Raw genomic sequence first — 15,809 nt, forward strand, 5'->3', positions numbered from 1 at the left:
ACAAACAGACCCCACAAAGCCCCAGGCCAGCAACACAATTAGACCCAACCAAATAATGAGAAAACAAAAAGATAATTACTTGACACATTGGAAAGAATTAACAAAAAAACTAAGCAAACTAGAATGCTATTTGGCCCTAAACAGAGAGTACACAGTGGCAGAATACCTGACCACTGTGACTGACTCAAACTTAAGGAAAGCTTTGACTATGTGTAACAGTATAACTTTAGACCGCCCCCTCGCCCATACCCGGGCGCGAACCAGGGACCCTATGCACACATCAACAACAGTCACCCACGAAGCATCGTTACCCATCGCTCCACAAAAGACGTGGCCCTTGCAGAGCAAGAGGAACTACTACTTCAAGGTCTCAGAACAAGTGACGTCACCGATTGAAACGCTATTTAGCGGTGCACCACTGCTAACTAAGCTAGCCGTTTCACATCCGCATGACCTGTTGCCACAAGAAAAGGGCAACCAAGTGAAGAACAAACACCATTGTAAATACAACCCATATCTATGCTTATTTATTTTCCCTTTTGTATTTTAACTATTTGCACATAATGACAGTTGAAAGTCTTTACTCTTTTGGAACTTTTGTGAGTGTAATGTTTAATGTTAATTTTTATTGTTTATTTCACTTTTGCTTATTATCTACTTAACATATATTATCTACTTAACATATGTTTCCCATGCCAATAAAGTCCTTAAATTGAAATTGAGAGGGAGAACAAGGGAGAGAGAGAGATTGCTGTGTGTACAGTATGTGAAAGTGAGAGAGAGTGGCAGTGAGTGAGTGATTGTTGATTTGCATCTGTTTATTGGTGGGGCATGTGTGTGTGTATGTTGTGCATGTGTGTGCATGCATACTGCAGTTTGGAAATGGAAGTCTGCAGGTTTTCATTAGGTTAACCTCAGACTGAACAGTGTGTGTTGAAAGACTGAAGGTCAATGTGAATGCAAACACAGACAGCTGTTTAGCCAGCAGCAGGACTGCAACAATGTATTTGGTCAAACAATTCCATAAGTTATGTTTATCAACCTCAAGAAAATGTAGGTTATTTTACCTTTATTTAACTAGGCAAGTCAGTTAAGAACAAATTCTTATTTTCAATGACAGCCTAGGAACAGTGGGTTAACTGCCTGTTCAGGGGCAGAACGACAGATTTGTACCTTGTCAGCTTGGGGATTTGATCTTGCAACCTTCCGGTTACTAGTCCAATGCTCTAACCACTAGGCTACCCTGCCGCCCCGTTATGATCAGCTGCTGAAGTTAATAAACTGTTTTGGTGAATGTAGAAATTATAACCCTTTATAAAAGTATCCAATCCTGACATGTTATTACCTAAAGTAAAATACTGTACCACGGTATCCACTATGAATGTTAAAATAGTCATTGACTCGACAAGCATTGTCAGAACACAGAGCCTATTCTTCGTTTGAAGAACGAAGGTCTTTCTTAAGCTGTCATAGGCTGCCAAGAGTTGCCATTGTGACATGATAGGCCTTTGGGTAGTGTGATTCTTAAAGTCATAGTAGTGGCCATTTTAACTATGATAAATGGATCTATACGACAAAATATCAGTGAAGAGACATCAAACCCGCTTAATAAAATACAGTATTACGACCGTTACTTGTTGCCTGAACTGTACTTAATATATTAAACCTAGAAATAAAACTGAACTGGAACAATTGAATAGCGCTATCACAACAAACTCCCCCCACCCCCCACATACACAAACCGTGTCTCAATTATCTCAAGGCTTAAAAATCCTTCTTTAACCTGTCTCCTCCCCTTCTTCTACACTGATTGAAGTGGATTTAACAAGTGATATCAATAAGGGATCATAGTTTTCATCTGGATACACCTGGTCAGTCTATGTCATGGAAAGAGCAGACGTTCTTAATGTTTTGTATACTCAGCGTACAGTACGTCCCTATTCCTTCAACCAATGGAACATTTTAAGAACAGTACCTCTAAATATTCAGAAGAATTTTCTGAAACAAACTCAACTAGGCAGAGTCCTATCATACATGGTGCCTCAAGAGACATGTAAATAGTTCATTTTTCACTTCAGGAAAAACAGACTCATTAAATCTTACCTCATTTTGAAATAACAAGGTAATCAGATTAATAGACACTTCCATTTAACTATTACATGGATCTAGCATACGTACACTGCCGTTCAAATGTTTGGGGTCACTGAGAATTGTCCTAGTTTATGAGAGAAAAGCACCTTTTTTTTGTCCATTAAAATAACATAAAATTGATCAGAAATACAGTGTTGACAGTGTTAATGTTGTTAATGACTATTGTAGCTGGAAACGTCAGATTTTTTATGGAATATCTACATAAGCGTACAGAGGCCCATTATCAGCAACCATCACTCCTGTGTTCCAATGGCACGATGTGTTAGCTAATACATGTTTATAATTTTAAAAGGCTAATTGATCATTAGAAAACCCTTTTGCAATTATGTTAGCACAGCTGAAAACTGTTGTACTTATTAAAGAAGCAATAAAACTGGCCTTCTTTAGACTAGTCAAGAAACTGGAGCATCAGCATTTGTGGGTTTGAATACAGACTCAAAATGGCCAGAAACAAAACTTTCTTCTGAAACTCTATTCTTGTTCTAAGAAATGAAGGCTATTCCATGTGAGAAATTGCCAAGAAACGGAAGATCTCGTACAACGCTGTGTACTACTCCCTTCACAGAAAAGTGCAAACTGTCTCTAACCAGAATAGAAAGAGGAGTGGGAGGCCCCGGTGCACAATTGAGCAAGAGGATAAGTACATTAGAGTGTCTAGTTTGAGAAACAGACGCCTCACAAGTCCTCAACTGGCAGCTTCATTAAATATTACCCGCAAAACATCAATCTCAATGTCAACAGTGAAGTGGCGACTACGGGATGATGGCCTTCTAGTTGAAGACTTGAGGCGTTGGTTTCTCAAACTAGACACTAGACACATAACCTTATATCCTGCTCCTTTTGATTCATAGCCAACATAGTAAGACTTGAACTGTATCAAAAATTAACAATAGTTTTTGGGAACACTTTACTAAAGTTTATCCTGACTTGTGAACATGAAAACATGTACTGACTGTATATGTTACTAGGCAAGTGCTTATTAGTATCTCATGAATAGGTTATTCATAATTTGTAAGCTGAGGTAGTTGATGTAGTTAAAGTTATAGTAAGCAACCATCGGGTCCAGTTTTACACCTACCTTAAACACAACCCCTATCCCTTAACATACACACCAATAATCATTACACCACTTCAGCCAATTCTTTGCTGAGGGCCAGTCAGGAGAATAGAGCTGTTATATTGGACGGTTGGACCTCTGGCCTCTGGATCTAGCTATTTATGGTCCTGGGCCGTAGTGGCATATGAAACGCATTACCATGGAGGACTGGGGGTGGGGTAGAGGGGCTGGGGAGCGTTAAGGGCTAGAGTGGGGGGGACCGGGGGAGGCTGGATCAGCCAGGTTAGCAAGTGACTAGTACCTCAGAGATGGAATAATACACTTCCCAGGAGAAGAATGCATATGCACTCTGGCTCAACCCACTGCTACCAACAGTAAAATCTAATAGATGTGGGGATGGTAAGGAGAGAAAATACGTCCAAACACTATTAAAATGTTTAAGATGGTGTGTTATTGCTTTCTGCTTTGATGTTAACCTTTTGCTGACTGGAAAGTGTCTGTCTTCACACACACACATGCATATTCACACAAATGCAGTGCATTCGGAAAGTATTCAGATCCCTTCACTTTTTCCACATTTTGTTACGTTACAGCCTTATTCAAAAAATGTATTCAATCGTTTTTCCCCCTCATCAATCTACATACAATACCCCATAATTACAAAGCAAAAATAGTTTTTTAGAAATGTTTGTTAATTTATTACAAATAAAAACCGGAAAGCGTTGCTGCACAGCTATTTTCAGGTCTCTCCAGAGATGTTTGATCAGGTTCAAGTCCGGGCTCTGAATGGGCCACTCAAGGACATTTAGAGACTTGTCCTGAAATATATCCTGCGTTGTCTTGGCTGTGTGCTTAGGGTCGTTGTCCTATTGGAAGGTGAACCTTTGCCCCCAGTCTGAAGTCTTGAGTGCTCTGGAGCAGGTTTTCATCAAGGATCTCTCTCTGTACTTTGCTCTGTTCATCTTTGCCTCGATCCTGACTAGTCTCCCAGTCCCTGCAGCTAAAAAACATCCCCACAGCATGATGCTGCCGCCACAATGCTTCAACATAGGGATGGTGCTAGGTTTCTTCCAGATGTGACACTTGGCATTCAGGCCAAAGTTCATTGGTTTCATCAGACAGGAGTTTCTCATGGTCTGAGAGTCTTTAGGTGTCCTTTGGCAAACTCCAAGTGGGCGGTCATGTGCCTTTTACTGAGGAGTGGCTTCCATCTGGCCACTCTACTATAAAGGCCTGATTGGTAGAGTGTTGCAGAGATGGTTGTCTTTCTGGAAGGTTCTCCCATCACCACAGAGGAACTCTGTCAGAGTGACCATCGGGTTCTTGGTCACCTCCCTGACCAAGGCCCTGCTCCCCCGATTGCTCAGTTTGGCCGGGCGGCCAACTCTAGGAAGAGTCTTGGTGGTTCCAAACTTATTCCATTTAAGAATTATGGAGTCACTGTGTTATTGGAGACGTTCAATGCTGCAGACATTTTCTGGTAATCTTCCCCAGATCTGTGCCTCTACATAATCCTGTCTCTGAGCTCTACGGAAACTTTCTTCGGCCTCATGGCTTGGTTTTTGCTCTGACATGCACTGTCAACTGTGGGACCATATATAGACAGGTGTGTGCCTTTCCAAATCATGTCAAATTAAATGAATTTACCACTGATGGACTCCAATCAAGTTGTAGAAACATCTCAAGGATGATCAATGGAAACAGGATGCACCTGAGCTCAATTTCAAGTCTCATAGCAAAGGGTCTGAATACTTATGTAAATAAGGTATTTCTGTTTTTTATTTGTAATAAAATTGCAACGATTTCTAAAAACCTATTTTTGCTTTGTCATTATGGGGTATTGTGTGTAGATTGATGAGGGGGGAAAAAATATTTGATCCATTTTAGAATAAGAGTGTAACGTAACAAAATGTGAAAAAGTCAAGAGGTCTGAATTCTTTCAAAATACACTGTGTGTACTTTTCAAAAGGAGTTAAAAAGACAGACGTTTATCGACTGGAGGTGTTAAGAGCGAGCAGGTCTGCCGATGGACCAGGCCAGTAAAGAGTATTATTCATCTTTCGGAGAAAGTGTGAAACGTGTTTGTGCTTGCACATATTAGCCTTGCCTCGAGCCAGTTTTTTTTTGACAGGGGATGCAGTTGGATTGCTGACAGCGGAGTGAGGATAAGCTATCTGAATACCTAAATATGGTATCTGTTTTAAATTTTTAATACATTTGCAAAAATTTCTAAAAACCTACTTTTGCTTTGACAGTTTGGGGTAGTGTGTGCCGATTTCTGAGGGTCTTTTTATTTTTTAAATCCATTTTAGAATAAGGCTGTTGAGTAACAAAATGTGGAAAAATTCAAGGGGTCTGAATAATTTCCGAAGACACTGTACAGTACATACATATACAAGAACAAAACAATCACTCTCACACCCACTCTCTCCCTAATACACACCCTCACACACAAAAACATTCACTGCATGGGTGGGGGAGTTTTGAATATATCATTGCATCTGAATCCGCGAGGGCCCATCCTGAGCCAGAGTTGAGAATAACCAGCTGTTTGTCTGCAACTGCAACTCAGTCTTTGTAGGTGGGCCTATTAGACATGGAATGTGAAATATTAGGCTTTTGCACACAGTTTTTAACCAGTTGGGTTTCATCCAAGAGACGGAGTCTGCTCGAGGTATACACCAAACAAATACTGCTGTCCGTAACCTTAGTCTGTCCCCTGCATGCGTTACCCCTGGTCCGTGGTCAAAAGACATTGAACAGGAAGTCATTACAGGCCTAATCAAGAGTTGACCTGCCCACAGAATCATGCAGTGTGTGCACTTGAGGGAGGAGGGGGATGATAAGCGCATGGATACATCCATTGGGTAATCATCCTTGGATAGCAGTGGGAATCAGGTCAGAGATAGAGAATGCTGTTTTGACCCTGTCAACTACTAATGATATATCTCGTGGTGATTTAATAACATGACACGGTTTTTATGTTGTTGTTGTTTATACAGCATCTCCAAGGGGTAGGTTGTGTTTTTGGTTCATGTGTGTGTGTGTGTGTGTGTGTGTGTGTGCTTGTTCGGGATATGCATGCAACTGACATGCAAAAGCACTTGTTCTGATTAAATCTACTGAACCTTATCTGCTCTCTCTCTCACACACACACCCACACTGTACTTCGTACTCCATCCTGTCCCCTGAGGTACAGAGTCAATGACAACCTCGTTTAGTAAAAGCCCCTAGACAATGGAGCTCCTGGATCCATGTAGGTGAAGGTAAATAGCACAATGGTTAGATTAGTTTGTTGGCTAATCAGAAGCCAGCATATTTGCTTTTTGGCCTACATTTGTCCAAAATAGTTTGTTTCAGTACAATATCTATCATCTTATCTTTTGAGATAAAAACTCTATGCATAATTCAATCTATTTTGTTACCGTAAAACCCTTGTTCAGAAACATATCGGTGGCTCCCTCTTGTGATAGTAAAGGTATTGTATTTCTGGTTTCTGTATACTGCTTGAGTGGTGCAATGAGGTTCCTGAGAAAATAGAGGGCAGTGGAGGGAAGGCAATTGTAACTGTCAATATGCTTTCTGTCTGAGAAATGAGCACACATGACTTCAACAAACAAACTACTTGTCAGGCAACAAGTCACATCAGGTTGTTTCCTTCATACTTACCTTCATACAATACACAATTTGACAATGAGTCCCATGGTCTGACTATTGACAGAGAGCAAACCAAGGACTGTCAGGTCAGACCAAAAGAAGCGGGACTAAGTCTGAATCTATTTATTGTCCGCTCATGAAGCCAATATACAGGTAACTGCCAAAATAATGGAACTTCTTGAGTAAAGTATATTGAAAGCAGGTGCTTCCACACAGTTGTGGTTCCTGAGTTAATTAAGCAATTAACATCCCAGAACGCTAACACATCTGCTAAACTACACACGTTGTCTTCCTTTTGCCGTCAACGTGACATTCTACCTGCTACACAGAAACCAACCAAAATCAAAAATAAATTCTCATTATTTCCATTCACAAAGATGAACGCATGTGTCAGCCATGGAGAACTGAACCTCAGCTATTCTTGAGGATGGACGCTGCCATTGGACGTAACGCGAGCAGTATAGCAGCTTTCATTGATTTCAAAGGAAGGATTCCCTTAACAGCTGATTGCAATGCCGGACGCCTGATGGCTGCAGTGTAGCAGGGCCGTTAGGGTGATGTATAAAAATGCTGTGCAGGCCATTATTTTTGCTAGCAAGACTATGCCCCCATAGGATGACAATGTCCCCCTCCACAGGGCAAGAGTGGTCACTGAATGGTTTGATGAGCATGAAAACGATGTAAACCACATGCCATGGCTGTCTCAGTCACCAGATCTCAAGCCAATTCTGGAGCTGGGGCTGAGACAGCGTTTTCCACCACCATCAACAAAGCACCAAATGATGGAATTTATCATGAAAGAATGGTGTCGCATCCCTCCAATAGGGTTCCAGACACTTGTAGAATCTATGCCAAGGTGCATTGAAGCTGTTCTGGCTCGTGGTGCCCAACGTCCTTTAAGGCACTTTATGTTGGTGTTTCCTTTATTTTGGCAGTTGCCTGTGCATTCTCTACCAACTACACAATAAGAACAATCTCCTTTGGTTGTCATAGAGGGATTGACTTTAATGTGACAGACAACATGGGGCCATGAGGGAGCCATAGATCAGTAGAGCAGAACTCTCTCTCTGAACTATAACCCAGGAGCAGGCCGGGATCTGGGTGGTATGGAGGGGCTCCACTGACAACCATCCTGCTTTTACTCCAAACTGATTATGGGAAAGCTGTGGTGGGCTATCTGCGGGATTGAAGAAGGATTATACTTTTTGAAGTGGGATTATCGTGTGAGTGTGTGGAGGGTAGCTGTCGTAGGTGGAGACCACCATGAAGAATACCAAGAGAATAATTGGTTGAGGCAGCGAAGATACATCCAGCCAACCACCTGAATGCTGTTAAACATATTTGAGGCAATTCACAGTTAAACAAATGCCAACATCTTTGGCATTTGCTGCAAAGTTAAATGTCAGCTTTTACTGCACATTTTCCAAGAAAGGAAAATGAGCTGAACTAAAATTAACTAGATGACCTCAAGGTGGTGAGAAAAAAATAACTAAATGCAGATGTAAGATTCCAATGATCAAATGTCCATTGACACCAAGTACCTAAGCCTACTGGTATAGATCTGAGGATGAATAGAGCTGGCACAATTACCGTATTACCGTGTAACCGACGGTTATGGATGAAGATCGCTATGACTAACGTCATAACCGTTTTTAAGGAGCGAACAGCTGACCGAAGATGTGACGGTAACGTACTCCTAACAACGTGATGAAACTTTGTTGATCCTTGCTGAAACAAGCAAGGTGTTGCAGCAAATAAGTCTTTGGTTGCCTAAGCAATGGCCCTCTCCCTGCAGCAGCAGCACACATAGAAATATAATTAATAAAAACAGGCTTGGGAACCTCTGACCTTGGCAATTTGACTGGTAAACCTATGGATACACTTGCAATGTTTCCACTGTAATGTAGAATGTCTATTCAAATTATGTTAAATGACGTGGCTCATGCAATGGAATATATTTTTGTAATGTCAGTTGAGTTGAATCAACAAATCACAGCAAATATTGATTGGTACACTTCCTGCTTTTACTGCTTTCTTTTACCTCTTGCTTTGCACCTAAGGGTACACTCACAATGGCCACCAGTCCACCCATTATTCCTTCATTGACTTGAAATGGGGACCTCCGTTCTAGTCATTCTTTTAAATGTATTTTTTAACCTTTATTTAACCAGGAAGGGCTCATTGAGATTAAAATCTCTTTTTCAAGAGCGCCCTGGCCAAGATAGGCAGCACCAAGTCATTACAACAACAAAGAATTACAGACAGACAACATGAAAAACTACAAGTAATCTAGTAAAAACCATTGAATTCACAAGAGTATAAAACAGCAAATTAAAAATATTGACAGGTCAGGGAATCAGCCTCAAAATCCTTCATCAGTGATTTAAAAACACCATATCGGGACAAGTTCTTCCAGTTTTAAAGTATTTTGTAAGGTGTTCCAAGACGATGGCGCAGAGTACATGAAAGCCCTTTTACCAAATTCAGTTCGGACATTTGGAACAGTTAGCAGGATAAAGTCCATTTCTGAACAATAAAAATGCACAAATAAAAAGGTAGTAAACACAAAATGGCTTTGTAAATAAAAGTATACCAGTGACTGAGCCTACGAGTGACTAGAGAAGGCCAGCCAACCCTGGTATACAAAGTGCAGTGGTTCTATTCTATTTCTATGGCAGCACATGCAGCAACTAGCGGAGGAGAGGAGAAATATATAAATTAATAACCAATCAAAATAAATCCTATTCGACCAGTTATTATGGTGACTGTGGTCATTTGGCTAGCCAATAACCGTCATCCAAAATTCCATGACCGTCACAGCCCTAAGGATGATAAATTAATTCTAGTAATGCCTTGTCTGACCTGAGACCTGAACTTAACCTCCCTCTCATAATACCAATGAACAAAAAGCTCTGCGCTAGGATCAGGTGTCACCTCCCATGTATCATCATTAATAAAACACCAGTGCCTTGCTGACCATCCGTCATCTATGTGACATGAGGTCACTTGGAGGTCAAAACATGTCAGTGTGGGTGAGAGACGTCTGCACCAGCTGCTAGCACACTGACACACACACACACACACACATTACACATATGCTTGGTATAATCATACTCATGCAAATGAACTACTAGTACATAGTAACCTAAATTAAACATGCTTGTTGTTGTACTGCTGTAACACGTCCACTTGGGGGCAGTGTTTGATACATTACAGTACAGCTGAAAAGTACAACATGAAGAACCGGTAATTAGCCCCAAACAGTAAAGACAGAAATTGATAAATAGCCACACTATAAAACATTACAATATGTGGGATAACCATGTATTATTATAATAAATTAAACTCACTCTTTAGGAGGGTTAAGGTCCTCAGCCTTGGTTTCAAAGAACCTCAGCACCTCCTCACTCTGGGAGATCTGGTTAGGGAGCCTCATCAGGGCCTGTAGGGAGAGAGGGAAGGAGGGCGAGAGGGAGAGCGATGGAAAATATTATAATTGTGAAATAGTATAATGCTCATTCACAATACTTCATGAAACATCATCAAGACAACGTTATCAGCTAATGTGGTCACATGTACCCTGGATTTCATCGACTGACTGACTCCATATGTGAAAGCCTGCCATTACATCACAAAAGGACTGTGTGTGTGTTCCTGTATAGTACGGATATGGACGGCACAGTTTACACTTCAGTAAGGCCCTGTTACTCAGCGGCGGAGAGGATAAAGGGGAAGGAAGAGGGATCAGAACCCGGAGCAGGGATAACACAGAGGAAAACAGATGGAGGACGATAACTACCACAATCCTCTCTGACAGGACTACAACTTTGTCTGCTTTGAAAACTACTTCTACTGTTTGTACACACAATTAACAGATGTATATGATAGACATAGGTGTATACAGTATTTATATTATACTGTAAAACAGATCATTTTAGAACATTTTTTTTTTTTGACTCCACACTTTGGGTCACAAGAATCTGCATTCAGCTCACAAGACAAGTTTCAGTTTTTTTCCACAATAAATAGGTGCGATTACAGCCCCACTTGGCAAGCCACCAAGTGTCCCAGATCTCAGAAAGCCTGAAACAAATTAGGTTAGGTGGCTAGCTGTGTTCATTTCTCCTTCTCAAATGCTGAGTCATTCTGTTCTACAGATGCTGTGTTTGACCTGTGTGCCCCTATTTCCCTCCTTTCCTATATAAACCCACTACGTGGAAGGAAATGACATAAGAGAAGATAGAGCAGGACTTTCCTGTGGATGCTGGTAGAGGAGATAGCTTCTGAGGCCTGTCTCTACCACAGCAAACATGCTAACATTCAATCTAAACCATTTCTTGAAATGACTGGACTGTGTAAGATGTGGCTCCTTAGGAGGTTATGAGTAATAGATAGACCTCTTGCCATACATTAACGGGATACTTGGGAATGAGACCCTTTATCTACTTCCGTATATACCATTTTTCTGTCTCTGTCCAGTATGAAGGAAGTTAGAGAGTTTCTCCAGCCAATGCTAACTACCGTTAGCGCAATGACTGGAAGTCTATGGGTACCCTAATGCTAGTTAGCATTGGCTCGAGAAACTACCTCTAACTTCCTTCATACTGGACAGAGTTATAAAAATGGTATCCATGACTACAGCTGACTCTGGGGAAGTATATAAAGGGCGTCATTGTCAAAATCCCGAAGCATCCCTTTAAAGCAGCAAACAATGCATCATCATTTACTGTGAAGAAAAAAACGTGATAATTTGTTCTTACCCTGCAGTAGTCATCAAGATGCTTCAACCTTTTCACAGCCACGTCTCTGACTTGACTTCGCCGAAATAAAACTTTACCTGTAAAAGAGACATAGCACTTTGAGTTGTCATTGAATGTGCTGTTTCTAAAAGCTACCACCAGGTGGCATGACATTAGCACAGACCGAAGCGTTCAGCAGTGGACCTTTAAGAAAAAAGGTCTGGCCTATTATGTAGTAGGCCTATTCTAAATAGTATGTAGTACTCAAGACAACATTTCATGAAAAAGACCAATGTCAAATATGTGTGTGAAATGTGTGTGTGTGTATCTGTCTTTCTGTTACCCTGTCTGTCTGTGATAACAGTAAGAGGACTGTTTCTTTTCGAGTGACTAAGTGCACAGAGCCAACTCCCTGGCTAGGTTTTACAAGGCAGTGTAAACAACACTATCCAGACGTTTGGGAGCGGTGCAGCTCTCTGACAATGGCACTCTTTACTCCTTTGGGGCATGCTGAGGTTATCAGATTAGAGAGATTCTCTCTACCAGCCTCCCACTGCCATACCACAACCACAACACAGCCTTATTCACCCAGCTGGAACAGTGGAAAGAATAGAAATGTGGTGTGTTATAACAGGCCCATTTCTATTCAAAAAGATTGAGATGCATGTCCTTTCTGTGTGCTCTTGCGATTCATTGCATTTTGTTTCATTGTGTTGTCAAACCCCCACCTCTAAAATGCTGCTATACTTGTTGATGAGTGCAGTATGTTCTCTGTACATGTCGGCATGCTGACCTGGTAAGAAGGGAATTATTCTCTTTTTGGGGTCATTCTGCCCTCCCTCCACTGGGAACTTGTCCAGGATCTGCATCTGGAATTAAAGCGAAATAAAGGACATCTTAACTTTTTTCATATTAAACAAATGGATAACAGTTTTCAAATAATCCAGTCCTAAGTGCTAAGTAGTTTTTTTATGGTCAATATTATTTCAAACTTAAATCAATTACTGGTGGCAATAAAGTATATGTGACAAACAAAGCCATTTAGCTATCAGCAATAAATGGGAGGAAGCTCAAAATGTAGGAATCTAGATGAGATCAGGAGGAGAACCACTGGGTCATGGCCTCTTCGCGTCAGTCGACCTCCCAATTAAATGACTACAATGTGGGGTGTAATTACATAGTCTCTGAAGAGCTACTATGTACCAGACACAGGCCCACTTTCAACTGCAGACAGCCTTACATCACTCAACACAGTCATCTGAAAACACACTCACAACAACAACCCCCAGAACTCACAGTTCTGTGTGCATTAGTGTAGGTAGTCTAACCACATGAAGTGTTCTAGACATGTTAAACCTACAGTTGAAGTCGGAAGTTTACATACACTTAGGTTGGAGTCATTAAAACTCGTTTTTCAACCACTCCACAAATGTCTTGTTAACAAACTATAGTTTTGGCATGTCGGCTAGGACATCTACTTCGTGCATGACACAAGGAATTTTTCCAACAATTGTTTACAGACAGAATATTTCACTTATAATTCACTGTATCACAATTCCAGTGGGTCAGAAGTTCACATACACTAAGTTGACTGTGACTTTAAACAGCTTGGAAAATTCCAGAAAATTATGTCATGGCTTTAGAAGCTTCTGATAGGCTAACGGACATAATTTGAGTCAATTGGAGGTGTACCTGTGGATGTATTTCAAGGCCTACCTTCAAACTCAGTGCCTCTGCTTGACATCATGGGAAAATCAAAAGAAATCAGCCAAGACCTCAGAAAAACAATTGTAGACCTCCACAAGTCTGCTTCATCCTTGGGAGCAATTTCCAAACGCCTGAAGGTACCACATTCATCTGTACAAACAATAGTACGCAAGTAGAAACACCATGGGACCACGCAGCCGTTATACCGCTCAGGAAGGAGACGCATTCTGTCTCCTAGAGATGAATGTACTTTGGTGCAAAAAGTGCAAATCAATCCCAGAACAACAGCAAAGGACCTTGTGAAGATTCTGGATGAAACAGGTAGAAAAGTATCCATATCCACAGTAAAACGAGTCCTATATCGACATAACCTGAAATCCCACTCAGCAAGGAAGTCACTGCTCCAAAACCGCCATAAAAAAGCCAGACTACGGTTTGCAACTGCACATGGGGACAAAGATCGTACTTTTTGGAGAAATGTCCTCTGGTCTGATGAAACAAAAAATATAAATGTTTGACTATAATGACCCTCGTTATATTTGGAGGGAAAAGGGGGACGCTTGCAAACTGAAGAACACTATCCCAACCGTGAAGCACAGGGGTGGCAGCATCATGTTGTGGGGGTACTTTGCTGCAGGAGGGACTGGTGCACTTCACAAAATAGATAGCATCATGAGGGAGGAAAATTATGTGGATATATTGAAGCAACACCTCAAGACATCAGTCAGGAAGTTAAAGCTTGGTCGCAAATGGGTCTTCCAAATAGACAATGACCAAGCATACTTCCAAAGTTGTGGCAAAATGGCTTAAGGACAACAAAGTCAAGGTATTGGAGTGGTCATCACAAAGCCCTGACTTCAACCCTATAGAACATTTGTGGGCAGAACTGAAAAAGCATGTGCGAGCAAGGAGGCCTACAAACCCGACTCAGTTACACCAACTCTGTCAGGAGGAAAGGGCCAAAATTCACCCAACTTAATGTGGGAAGCTACCCGAAACGTTTGACCCAAGTTAAATCATTTAAAGCAAATACACCCAATTAGTATTTGGTAGCATCTAAACTTCTGACCCACTGGGTATGTGATGAAAGAAATAAAAGCTGAAATAAATCACTCTCTCCACTATTATTCTGACATTTCACATTCTTAAAATCAAGTGGTGATCCTAATTGACCTAAAACAGGGAATTGTTACTCAGATTAAATGTCAGAAATTGTAAAAAAAAAAAAAAAAAAACATTAAAAACTGAGTTTAAATGTATTTGGCTAAAGTCTATGTAAACTTCCGACTGTAGTTTCAGAGACAGTTCTTGAACCATGATCATTGTCGCTACGGAGTGCATTAAAAATGGAGTAACCCAATAATAAAATTGAGTTAGGGCAACAGATGTGCATGAAGGAGAGGTCATTCTGGATCAAGTGGTCTTTTATGACGAGATCCCATAAAAATGCATTCTGCTGTGAATGCATGCATGCCTGCGAGTTTGCCCATGTGTGTTTGTTTGGGTGGTTGTGTGTGTGTGTACATATGTACTTAAATGTGTTCATGAGCGCATGTGTTCATGTAGCGTGTCATGTGCATGAATACACGAGTGCATGCATTGGTGAGTGTGAAAAGGTGTGTTCTTTTGCACCCTTTAAGTGTCAAGTGTATATCTGTTAGCGTCACGCTCCCTGAGCTTCGGGTTTCCTGGTCTAATAAATCACTGCAGTGTGCTATAGTAAACACATGCAGTACAGTAACAAGCCTGCTCAGCTCCAGATGTGGTCCTGCTCTTCCTTGTTCCAGATGTGCTCTGGAGAGGGACTGATGCTGTGAACAGATGTATCTAGGCCAGGGGACTGGGCCAGGGCCAAAGTGGACCAAAGAGGGCGCAAAAGAACCAGGTGCACAAAGAGTCCCAGGCCAACTTGTCTAGGATGGAATGGTTGTTTGAGAGGGTGTCCCAGCTAAAGTTGGTTTAGTTATTTTCTTGTGGTTTTTCTCTCTCTCTGCTTCTGTTAATGAAACTTTACATCTATTTTGGACCTTGGTATTTCCCCCTCACAAACAAACAGAGACCGTAAATGAGGAGTTTCCTTTGAAGGGGAGAGCACTCAATATTGTCCTTTGAGGGTAAGGGGGAAAAGCTGAACAGTAAGAGCTGTTTTGGTTAACCAAGTTATCTACAGTATATAAATGGGAAGATGGGAAACTTTCATTTCTATGGCAAAATGCTACTGACAAAAAAGCAAAGACTTAACTCTACTAAAACCAGATTCAATGTATCGTACAAAACAATGCAAAGAAACAAAATATGGTATAAGCTTACAGAGAGGCAAATCTGTTTTCATGTCATTACTCTACACACTGCCATTATGATGTCTACAGAGTACTCAACTGTACCTTCACTAAAGCTGGGCTTTTCTCAAAATTGCATTTCTCAAAAGAGATGCAGATAACATGTTACTTTGAGTGTATGGCACAGACAGATAAACAATAAGCTCCTATTAGTTATCT

At 41.0% G+C, this 15,809-nt stretch overlaps 1 protein-coding gene across 2 annotated transcripts in view; it reads right to left on the reverse strand.

The window, feature by feature from the left end:
• Nucleotides 1-15,809, reverse strand: part of LOC115135093 (SH3 and PX domain-containing protein 2A-like) — a 103,828-nt gene that overhangs the window by 78,430 nt on the left and 9,589 nt on the right. For both annotated transcript variants that reach the window (XM_029669362.2, XM_029669363.2), the window contains exons 3-5: nt 12,398-12,473; nt 11,626-11,702; nt 10,216-10,307 (exon numbers count right to left, since the gene is read on the reverse strand). In XM_029669362.2, coding sequence (XP_029525222.2) covers nt 10,216-10,307; nt 11,626-11,702; nt 12,398-12,473 — 245 coding nt within the window. The remainder of the gene's footprint in view (nt 1-10,215; nt 10,308-11,625; nt 11,703-12,397; nt 12,474-15,809) is intronic.

The sequence above is a fragment of the Oncorhynchus nerka genome, linkage group LG10, assembly GCF_034236695.1.
Source record: "Oncorhynchus nerka isolate Pitt River linkage group LG10, Oner_Uvic_2.0, whole genome shotgun sequence".
Taxonomy (NCBI): domain Eukaryota; kingdom Metazoa; phylum Chordata; class Actinopteri; order Salmoniformes; family Salmonidae; genus Oncorhynchus; species Oncorhynchus nerka.